Source organism: Myotis davidii, unplaced genomic scaffold, assembly GCF_000327345.1.
Source record: "Myotis davidii unplaced genomic scaffold, ASM32734v1 scaffold803, whole genome shotgun sequence".
Classification (NCBI taxonomy): domain Eukaryota; kingdom Metazoa; phylum Chordata; class Mammalia; order Chiroptera; family Vespertilionidae; genus Myotis; species Myotis davidii.
Window position 1 is genome coordinate 257,385 of NW_006295567.1, and position 11,976 is coordinate 269,360.

The 11,976-nt window shown below is 40.8% G+C and overlaps 1 protein-coding gene across 4 annotated transcripts in view; it reads right to left on the reverse strand.

The window, feature by feature from the left end:
• CIT (citron rho-interacting serine/threonine kinase) overlaps positions 1-11,976 on the reverse strand; it is a 173,750-nt gene that overhangs the window by 135,436 nt on the left and 26,338 nt on the right. For all 4 annotated transcript variants that reach the window (XM_006770293.2, XM_006770292.2, XM_015568162.1 and 1 more), the window contains exons 5-8: positions 11,044-11,186; positions 9,632-9,725; positions 2,922-3,125; positions 1,351-1,504 (exon numbers count right to left, since the gene is read on the reverse strand). In XM_006770293.2, the coding sequence (XP_006770356.1) occupies positions 1,351-1,504; positions 2,922-3,125; positions 9,632-9,725; positions 11,044-11,186 (595 nt within the window). The remainder of the gene's footprint in view (positions 1-1,350; positions 1,505-2,921; positions 3,126-9,631; positions 9,726-11,043; positions 11,187-11,976) is intronic.

Sequence of the window (11,976 nt, forward strand, 5' to 3'; positions counted from 1 at the left end):
AGGTGAGACCAGGAGTTCTAGTGCTCACTATGACATGCACTGACCACTAGGGGCAGCACGGAACATGGTGGGTGACCAGCAGCGCCCCAGCTGAGGGAGTGAGGGAAGGAGGAGGTGGGGAGGTGGGGAACCTGATCAGCCCTGATCGCAGGCCAGGCCAAGGACCCTAGCCATGCATGAATTTCATGCACCAGGCCTCTAGTATTAGAGATAAGAAGGCAAGGCAAGAAAAGATTAAGTATCTGAACAGCAGCTAACAGAAATTGTATCGTCTTTCTAAAAGCAAAAAGGAAGACTGCACTGAAAATGTATTGCTGATTAAAAGCTCAGAACCATGGAGAGTTGGGGGCTGGTGCCTAAATATTAGAAAAATAAAGCAATGTGGTACCAGAGGGGAAAAAAGCCAAGAAAGACTTATGGAAGTGCAACCTACTTAAATATTTTGGCGGGAGGTTAGAGAAACCATCAACATGGCTTTCAACTGGACAATACTGGATCTTAACCCAACACGTTCCAGCTAAAGGTGCAAGCGGTGATAATTACAACAGTTCCAACTAGAAACCTGGTTTTGCCACCTAGACATGGCTTCCATTTCCCCACCTACCCTCATCAGCAAAAATAAAACACACTCAAGCAGGCCAATGGCTTTCCGACTGGCTAATCTATGCTAATCACTGGGTCAGGTCACTAGAACACATTCAATCAACAACAAACCCAAATAAAAAAAGATTTTAAAAAATCACCAATTTGTAAAAACCCAAGCATTTTTATTTTCTTGACAATAAATCAGGCCTTTGTTTTTAATGAAGTTAGTTTGCATTAGTTCATTACAAAGTGATATATGAATGAATCCACTCTGTGTATACATTATAGATTTTACATGCTTGTGGGCAAACACAAAAATTTTAGAGGGAAGCAAATGAAAATGCGAGGCATCTATGGCTTTCAGGCAGGCTTGGCCATAGCAGAGCAAACTGGGCATTTTGCCTAATCTCGGAATCCTTTTCCTTACCTGTGAATGAAATACCCAGGCCCACTTTTCCTCTGGAAGGAAACTCTATTGAAGCAAGTGACCACCTTCGAACTCCATCTCTCTAACTTCTGAAGGATAATATTCTAAAGGCCGCATAACCACGGAGTTTGACCAGTGACCCAGTTCTGTGCAAACAACTTTAAAGTGGAATTACTCAGACAGCTGCATTACACCATCAGCCCTTTCTATCCAGTAGATAATGAAAGCCCTTATTGTTATAGTTTATACCAGCTTCTGCGGGCCACAGTAATTTCAGGTCATTCTCAAGTGTAGCTGAATCCCAACCCCAGAACTGAAGGAACCGCAGCTCTACTTACAGTTACGAATGTTATTCCAGTCGATTTTTGAGAAAAAAGGATGGCAGCAAAGGCCTTCAAACTTCAGTCTCTCTTTCTGGCCACACAACAAGCTTTGAATCAGATCCAGTAATTCACTGCTAACTTTGGGGTCATCTGGAAACTTCAAAAACCGCTATTCCAAAAAATAAAGTAATTTCCTTAGCAAATTCAGCTTCGTATACCTGATATTAAGAAAGTACTTCTCATATATGCAAGTTTCTTTTTCTTTTTTTAAAGAAGGAAGTTTTGTGTCCTCTTCACTTTGAACCAAAGGCAAGCTCCCAAAATAAATGGCCTGTTCACAGGAATAGGCCTCGTTTCTTTGCAAGGGTTCAATACTTTTCATGACTTGACCCCTGCTCCTCTCCCATTTCATCTCGCTCCATTCCCCATCTCCCTCTTGGCAGTCCCACAATGATGAGCTATTTAAAGCTGCCTGAACAAATCATGCTGTTCTGTCCGCCTAGAAAACCCTGCCCACCCTGAGCCCTTCTTCCCTGCCTAGCTCTTCCACCCTATCACTCCCTCCTGCACTCTCCTCTGTATTCTGCTTTTGCACACATACATGTATTCTGCTTTCTGTGTGATGATGGAGGAAGAAGGCAGAGAACCTTCTCCCTGCTCATCACTGTAAACCGGATACCTAAATGTAGCGAGTGCGACCTACTCATTGCTGAATGGTGGGCTGAAATGAAGGGAATAAATCAGCCCCAAGAATCATCTAAGTGGAAACTTTAACTCAAGAGGAGACTCAAGAATAACAAATAACTATGCATGTATTAAGCATATAAAATATGTATTATACATAGAAAAATATGTATTAAGTAGTCCAGAAAGATGAAATTGGATGAGATACAAAAACCTGTGAAAACACTTCTCCTTTTCCTTTTGGTTGAAACTAAAACATTTATATTTGTCTTATCTTTAAGAAATGGGCTTACTATAGTGAATAGTCAGTTATTAGAAACTAGTTTTAAATTCTACTTTATATATATTACTATATTTCTGATCCATGCCCTCAATCACATTCGATAGCTCTCAGCACGACGAAGCCGTATGTAGCATAACATCAGGAGCATGGACTGCAAAGCCAGTCTGCCTGTGTTATTTTGGACAAGTTACTTAACTACTCTGTACTTTGGTTTCCTCATCTGTTACATGAAAATAATAATATCCACCTCACAGGTTGCTGGAGAATTTTCCAAGTTAATAAACTATATTTCAATTCTAAGACTCGCATTTATTCACATTTAACAACACTGAAATCAAAATGCATCTTATACTCAATCAAATATCAAAGATTAACTGGCAGCAGGTTTTCTTTCTCAATGGTACACAAAATAATGACGTAGGCTTACAATTAATTATTGGCAGCTAAAAGTCAATAAACTACAAGTAACAAAGTGTTTAGAACTGCTTTTGGCATAAAGTAAGTGCTGTATAAGTATTTGCTATGTTATAACCAGTACTGCTGGTTTACATTACAAACGCACATTCCACAATTTTAACATTTCTTGATATTACCTCAAAATCTACTAATAGCTCTTTACCTGGAAATTCATGATGTTATTAAAGGTTCTGGCCGAAGTTCCCTCAGTGAACGGAGACCTTCCATACACCATCTCATAAGCAATAACTCCCACTGACCACCAGTCACAGTCGAGGCCGTAGACACCTTTTCCGTCCCCATTCATCACTGTCAACACTTCCGGGGCCATGTAATCTGGGGTCCCAATCGGGAGTTTGGCATTCACCTGGAAACCCATAAATAAAATGAACACAAGAAGCTTTGAATTACCCTCAAATATATTTCGAACAGCCACATTTCAGACACAAGCTGATTTGCCGCTGATTACTCTTCTTCCAGGCACTTAAACCTTCTGTCAAGTGCACACTGTTAGGAAATGCAAATGACTTACTACTTTTTTTAAGCACAAAGTATAATCCAAAGGGAAAGGGCACAGAACTGTTGATATACCCTTTGGTTATGCAATGAGAGGAGAGTACATACGTGAAATGGAAGACAGCTTTTCTGGTACACGTTACGGATATGATAGAACTTCTCTTATTTATGAAACAGCAGTGATAATGAATCCTAAAGATGAATCTCTAAGATCAATCTACCCATTACTGAAACACTGGCAGCTAGCTGGCAACACAATATTACAAACGTGTTCTATCTAAAGTTGAAATATTTGGAATCACCATTTTCACTTTGATCCATCCACAGGGCAAAATATGAAAATTTGCATGAGAGGTCAAATGTTACTGAGTTCACTTTCCTCACCCCTCCTCCTCCTGTTTCTTGTTCCCTCCCCACTGTTCAGAAACCAGGGCCCTCCAATCCAATGGCACCCAAGCATCCGACCTTGGCAACAAAAGATTAGGATGATGTAGCAGTCTTTTTATAAAGCTAAATATTTTCCATTTAAAGAGCTGTCCTTTCTTTTTCTGAGAATTCGTCCTTCTGGCTGTTTTGGTGTTTAAATGTCCTTCGTTTCTTGAAATGATGCTCATGACAGAAGTAGGTTTTCTGCCCCTCACCCCACCCCTTCAGAGGCAACCTAGTAAGTCAGCAACAACCCTTTTGGTCTTCAAAATTGTTTTGAAGTTTCATTGAGCCATGAAATTAGAAGTCTAAGGATCACCTCTCTAACCTTTTTCCCCATAAACCAGAGAGGGCCTGATGCTAATCATATACAGTGTTGACCAGCTGTCCAACAGGCTCCTCTCACATCAGCAGTTACATGGCACAAAAGAACTTTCTCCCCATTAAAGGATGCTAAGTGCCCCTCTGTGAGCCAAGAGATTTTATGGGTGAGGCCACATGTCTTTAATGCTGGGCTTTATATCAGGAAAGTAAATTCGCTTTGATTGGGAATTGAGAGGAAAGCGAATGTTTAGAGGACACTAGGAGGTCTCCTTTCCCCAGTGATGAAGACCCAAAGCTCTTCCAACTCTAAGTTTAATTTTGTCTACTCCTCTGACCCAGAGGCCCAGTGTGATAGGAAATGGACTCATTTTCCAGACTCCCTGTTTCCGCCGCCTGCCTCAGGCCCACCATATGTTTTCCCGAAATGTAACCCAGAAAGCAGTGTGATACTGTTACTCTTGACACTTGGGCCATCCACTGCTTTGGGCAACAGGCTCTCCCTGCAAATACCCATTTGGGAAACCTACATGGTCACACCTCCAAGAACCCCGCGGGCCTGTGTTGATGCACAGAAGTGAAGAGAACGGAGGAAACATATGGTCTAAGACAGCACACCCTAAGCCTGAGGAACTGAAAGTAGCTTACGTCAAGAGGAAGCCTTGACGCTGGGAGCCTCAGCCCAGACTTCTGCTTTAATGTGTGTGTAAATGTTAATGAGCTCAACACAGGTTAGGATGAACTTGCAGGGCTTTGGTAAAAACCATCAATACTGACAATGAGAAGTATCTTTTAAATATCAACATAAGAAAATAAACGCTATAATACCTTGATTTAACCGGGTGTTGGTAATGCCACTGTATCGTTGATTAAATGCTTACCCTTTATGCCCAATTGTCTTGCAGAAACATTCAGACACAATCCTCAAATGTACATCTTTGCATATGTTGGGTTTTATTTTATCATCACACTAGGTTGTTTGAGAATATTCAGTTCTCCCTGTCTGCAGCTCACAAGGCTTGGTTACTTGTCCACAACCAAGGAGTTGAAAGGAACTTGACTAGGTCAGGTGTACCAGCATGACCCAGCAAAGGGTATAAACTGCCAATCCCTCATTTTCAAACTCATTGTTAGACTTATCAAAGAGATTCAGATAACTCCCCAAGTAATGCCCATAACAGATATGTGACCATAGGCATCTGCCTCATCCTTTGTAAATTTTCTAAATTTTAAGGAAAAATACTCCTTGGCTTGCTCTTTGTATATGTCCTACTATAGTAATTAACAGACTCTCAATAGCCATTAATGATTACTAAGTTTCCATTAGCTATTGACCTCCTAGCATATTAAACCTGTTTGATATGTAACCTCACACATCTTGATAAGGTTTTTGCAAGATGCTTTCATTCTCCTCTGGGGGCAATTCACAGCCAGCTTATATGAGTGAGATATCAAAAAGAGAATCATGTACTAGAGTCCAGTCCAGCACACCATCTGACAAGGCCCCCGTTTTTTGAAATTTCATTCATCTTCACTATATTGACAGGGGGAAAAATACACCAATTCAGAAGGAGATGAGAAGAAAATGACTAAGAGGCAGAAGGGTCAATCATATTTAGAGAAATAGAGGGTTTTAAAAAAAGAAAGAAAAGGATTAAAGCCGATTCTTTTATAAGCAGAAAGACAAGAAGAAGGTAAGAAAACCACTGTTTTCCTCTTCCCAAGCCCCTTCCCATAAAATGCTAAAACTATATAAAACTGCTTCAACCTACCTTTCCCCATCTCACTGCCCAAGGCATAAACATACACCTTTGCAGAAGCAGGGGGCTGAGAAATTCTCACTCCAACATAAATCTCAAAAATGGCTATCTCCTATGGATTTCCAACTGATCAATGGGGCTGATTTATAATCTTTATTTATAATCTTCTTACAATTGTTTTCCTGAGCTGAGACAGGTTAAAAATGTTAGCTGTTTAACATTCTTTGAAATTCTAATAAATGAAGTGGGTGACCTAACTCACACAGCACGTCAGTGGCACATCCTAGAACACCCAAATCTCCAGGCAGTAAGGTCTACCTGTGCATACTAAGAAAAATACTCCAAAGCAATATTCTAAGAAGCTTCAAATAAAGACAATGGAAGATAGAAGACAACAGATTTAAGATTCACAAATATCCAAAATACATAAACAATATTTGTGAATGGTAAGGAAAAGGATTAACAGACTTGGGGTAACATACAATAATTTCAGTCAATGTGGATTCAATTTTATATAATGTATTTTGAGTACAAAAAACATTTAGAGCTCTGACCGGTTTGGCTCAGTGGATAGAGTGGTGGCCTGCAGACTCAAGGGTCCCAGGTTCGATTCCGGTCAAGGGCATGTACCTTGATTGCGGGCACATCCCGGTAGGGGGTGTGCAGGAGGCAGCCGGTTGATGTTTCTCTCTCATCGATGTTTCTAACTCTCTATCCCTCTCCCTTCCTCTCTGTAAAAAAATCAATAAAATATTTTTTTTAAAAAAACATTTAGAACCTACTTAAGGGCTATAAAACATTCTATTTAAACTTTTTTTTATTTGAGAAACATTGATTTTGTTGTTCCAAAATGTTATTTATGTAATCATTGGTTGCTTCTTGTATGTGTCCTGACCAGAGGTCAAACCCACAACCTTGGTATATAGGGACAACACTCTAACCAACTGAGCTATCTGGCCAGGGCCATAAAATCTTCTATTTAATGGAAACACATTTCTAACCTACCCCCATTGGTCAAAAATACCAAAAAAAAATTATAATTCTACTAGAAGCCAGTGCACGAAATTTGCAGTCCGGGAGCCCTTGGGGGATGTCCCCACAGGGAGTGGGCCTAAGCCATCAGTCAGACAGCCTTAGCCCTGCCGCGGAGGCGGGAGAAGCTCCTGCCACCTCCTCTGTGCTCACCAGCTCAGGGCTTCTGGCTGAGCAGCGCTCTCCCCCTGTGGGAGTGCACTGACCACCAGGGGGCAGCTCCTGCGTTGAGCGTCTGCCCCCTAGCGGTCAGTGTGCGTCCTAGTGACCAGTAGTTCTGCTGCTCTGTCGATTTGCACATTAGTCTTTTATTATATAGGAGGATATCCATACTTGATCTAGATTGCAGATAGTTGGTCTTCTATAATAAAAGGGCCTTTGAATTTAAAACAGTGCTAAAAACCCCTACTTCTCTGGTTGTCACATGCTCGGCCCTAGAAGCAGGAAGTTCTGGAGAATGATTCTGTCTCCACAAGGAGAGGAGTGCAATACTCTTGAGTGTACAGGACTGAGTATCATCTCCTTGACCCAAATAATCCGGGGTTAAGCTCGTAGAGCTGCAAATAAAATAGTGCCTCTGGGAGGCTCCCTGCTGGAGTGAAGGTGCTACAATTAGCAGTGACAAGGGCAGTTTGAAGCACTGAAAACCAGAAACCGGAAATGAATGGGAGTCCTGTCTCTGCCACAAGGTGTCTGAAGAGAGTGACTCCAGATGCAAAGATAGGGCCTTCGTCCTAATTCCCATTTCTTCAGCAAGCAGTGACACTGGATCTTAGCCTCGCATTCTGAGCAGGTTTATTGCAAACACATTAACTAGATTTCAGATGCTTCTCAATCCACAGCAGTGATTCTCAACCCGGAGTGATTTTGCCACCCAGGGGACATGTGGCAATGTCTGGAGACATTTTTGGTTGTTTGTTGCAACTGGAGGGGAAGGTACTATTGGCATCTACCTAGTGGATAGAGGCCAGGGATGCAGTTAAACATCCTGTAACACACAGGACAGCCCACAACAAAGGATTCTCCAGACCAAAATGTCAATGGTGCTACGTACCTATGCTCCAATTATCAGATTATGTACCTATGGCCCAATTTATTTCTAGATGCATAAGATTTTGTTATAAATGCAATGTATAAGTTTTTTTTAATCTTATGTGGTAAAACCTCTGCTGTATTTAACTTTTTTTGCAGAGCTTTATTCCACCATAAATTCAACACCTACATTTTCATGCCTGTTTTGGAATTGCACATAATTTTAAAAACAAAATGTTTTGGTTCTATAATCTAATTCTTAATGTAATGGTCAAGAAGAATAGATTATAAAACATAATTTGAAATAATACCCACCTTTCCTTCAAGAAATTTGAGAAAGGTAACTCTACATATTGCCCTTTACAAAAAGAACTTAACTCTCACAGTTAGGGGGCATTTCGAAGAGCAGCTCCTCTAACCTCTTAATTTGTGCATTTTCACTAGAATCAGTATTTTCTGGAGAAAGAATAAAAGGCCAAACTCATAAGGACTTGTCTAGGTCACCAAGTGGTTCAGTTGTGAAATGAGTCTTAAAACCTAAGTTGATTTTCTCTTAGACTTATCATTTTTTGCATAATTGACCTCCAAATTCACATCTTAATATGTATCAACTTTATTAGATTTTTTTAATCTTTTTTTTTTTACTTTGTCATCTTTTTCCTAAAGTATTCTCACTCTTGCTCTCAATAGCTGCCCTCCTGCCTTACTATTTAGAACACAGGATATTTCTTAATTTTTACCATAGTTCCAGGACTCAGGATTAACATTTTGAGCACTTGGTTCTTAACGCCTAGGGTATTTGGTTCCAATGATCTGATGATTAACTTTAATTTTGCTGCATGAAAAAAAGAGGATTTGAAATAAAGAAAATTACATTTCATCAAAATATTTTAAGGTTAAAAAAACCATAATGTAACAGAAGACAGTCTCTACCAGGCACGGAAAACAAAATAAGCATTTTTCTCTCTTTTAAACCAAACTATAAGAATGTTCCTAGCCCTGACCGGTTTGGCTCAGCGGACAGAGCGTCGGCCTGTGGACTCAAGGGTCCCAGGTTCGATTTCGGTCAAGGGCATGTACCTTGGTTGCGGGCACATCCCCAGTGGGGAGTGTGCAGGAGGCAGCTGATCGATGTTTCTAACTCTCTATTCCTCTCTATTCCTCTCTGTAAAAAAATCAATAAAATATATTTTAAAAAGAAAAGAATGTTCCTAAAAATGTCTTGTAGGTGTGAACAGGTACCCTATCTAATAATAGACAAAGATGCAAATTGACCATACCTTTGCTACACCCACCATAGGCTAATCAGAGCGATATTCAAATTAACTGCCAACAAAGATGGGGGCTAATTTGCATATGCCGACTGGGAGCAAAGACTGAAGACACCGTAGAAGGAAGCCAAGCAATGGAGCCGAGGTAGCGGAGACGGGCGGGAGAGAAGCTGTAGAGAAGGGCTGGGTAGGAGCAGCAGAGAAGGGCGGGAGAGAAGCTGCAGAGAAGGGTGGGGTAGGAGCGGCAGAGATGGGAGTGAAGCCCTATTCTTGCAGGAATCCTCCTGCAATAGGCCTCTAGTTACACATAAAGGGTGCCAAGGTCAAGTAAGTCTGGGAAACAGTTCTGGGTCCCCATCCCCACTCTCATCCCCCTCAAGAAGTCATTTCACACGCTGGCAGAAAAAGGCTCCAAAATGTTACTCAGCTTTATCCCAGTATTTCCCAAACTTATGTGGATCACAGCATGCTTTCCAATACAACCTCTATTAAGCTGGCTTATTTCATTTTGTTACCATCTTATTTGAGTTCATTTTAGCAGCTGATCCAAAATCCACCAGCTTGATGTGTCCCGTGCGATCAATGAGAATATTCTCAGGCTTGAGGTCTCTGTAAAAAAATCAGGCCACAAATTAGTGTTGTCTTCTCCATGCCAATCAGCAAATGCCTGCTTACCTAGGATATTGATTCGGCCAAGAATCTTAGTGTCTGCTGCAGAAAACAGCATGGAGTTTCCTCAAAAAATTAAGAGCATTATGCTAAGTGAAATAAGCCCGTCAGAGAAAGATAAATATCACATGATCTCACTCATTTGTGGAATATAATGAACAACATAAACTGATGGAAAAAAATAGATCCAGAGACAGAAGTATCGAACAGACTGTCCAATCTCAGAGGGAAGAGGGGGGAGTGGTTAGAGGGGTGTTAAGACATCAACCAAAGGACTTGTATGCATGCATATAAGCATAAGCCGTGGACACAAACAGCAGGAGGGTGAGGACATGTCTGGGGGGCGGGGGGGGAATGGTTGGGGAGAGGTCAATGGGGGGAAAAGGAGACATAAGTAATACTTTAAACAATAAAGAATTTAAATTTAAAAAAATCTAAGTGTCTGTGTTCTGCTATAGACCTCCCTATTGATGGATATAAATAATAAGCACACATTTGCAAAATACATTGAAGAAGAGGAGGAGGAGGAGGACTCCTGTGATTCCTGGTCTAACCACATTCCATTCCCACAACATTCTCGGGGACATAAAACATCAAATAGTGAGGATGCACAGAAACACTTTTCAAGCGAGGATCGTGTGGAACACCTTTGTAAATCATAACAGGCGAGGTCAGAAATACAATGCCATGGTTCTCTTCCTACATGGTATGTCAGCTCCTTCGGCAAGTCAAACTGTCTTTCTACCATGTAATGCAAAGACCCCTCTAAGGGCTCCTGGTCTTAACCCCTTCCCCAACAATTTTTTGTTAAAAACGTTTCTTTTTCAGACTAATTTTTTTATGTTGGTTCTATATAGTATTTTTGATGCTGGTTATGAAAACAGTTTGTAACTCGTCTTCCTATAAACCATATTTTTTTTACCATATTTTCTTAGTATACTTGTCAACGACTGAAAAAGAACATTTTGTGAAAACGTGTATACACGTTTCTGCCGGGGAAGGGGTTAATTAACTACGTTCACACACCTAACTAGCAAACTTGAGAACGTTACCATTCTAGATCTATTCCACTGTTGAATGGGCAAGCTGAAATGACTGCCATTTGGAAAATTTCATTTCAGCCAGTTATAGTTAAGACTGGCTTAAATTAGATGAAATGTTATTTTGATGCCTAAGTCATTCATCCATTCATTCTATTGTTAGAACTCTTAGGTAATACAGTTAAACCCTCAGTATTGTACCAGAGAGTGTCACTTACCGATGTACATATCCCATCAGATGAACGCTGTGAACAGCCAAAATCAGTTCAGCAAGGTAAAACTGAATCATGTTTTCATCTAATTGGTCCTCATATCTATTCAAAAGTGACAGCAAGTCCCCTCCAGGCTGATATTCCATGACCTGTATAGAATGCCAAAGCTATTAATTCTTCATACACACACACAAAAAGGAAATGTCTCAATTAGATCCTCAAATCCTGCCTGACATGTTATAATTACAATGTCTCCACAAAGTAATGAAGATGTGTGAGACGTATTATAAGTCACGTAGAATGAGGTCCCTGCCCTAAGGAAATGGTATCTGTTCCCCAAGAGAATCAATAAAATGAAAGACTAGTACCAGACCCCATACACAATGTCTACAAGGCAAGCTCGAAAAGTTGAATTAAATCCTCCCACGCGCCCACCCACCGACACTGACAGGCATCCCCGAGGGTGAGTACACAGCCTGGATGGAAATCCTGAAGGACAACGAGCCTCTGCACCCCTTCTGCATTCCCCTCAGCGCCCAGCGGAACCCAGCAGGCGTGCAATAAATGTGATACCATCTTTGCCTTTAACCGTCAGTCAGGGTGGAAGGCAATCTGACTCTATTAAATATTTAAACGTGAACATATACTCTTTGGTCTCATAGTCCACTTCTGACTATTTTACAGGAACTTGTAATAGTTTGTAGATAGAGAAACAGATTCACTGCAGCACTGTGTGTAACACAGAAGAAAAAAAACTGGACGTCACTCAACTATCCATCAGTAAGAGACTGCTAAAATGTAATCCACCTAAACAGTGGGCTAAGATGCAGATATCAAAAATGAATGGACTCTATCTATTCACACTGCCATGGAGAGCTGTCCATGGTAATCTATGGAGTGGCATCCTATGCAGGATAAAGTACAGCTCCTTTGTTGTGA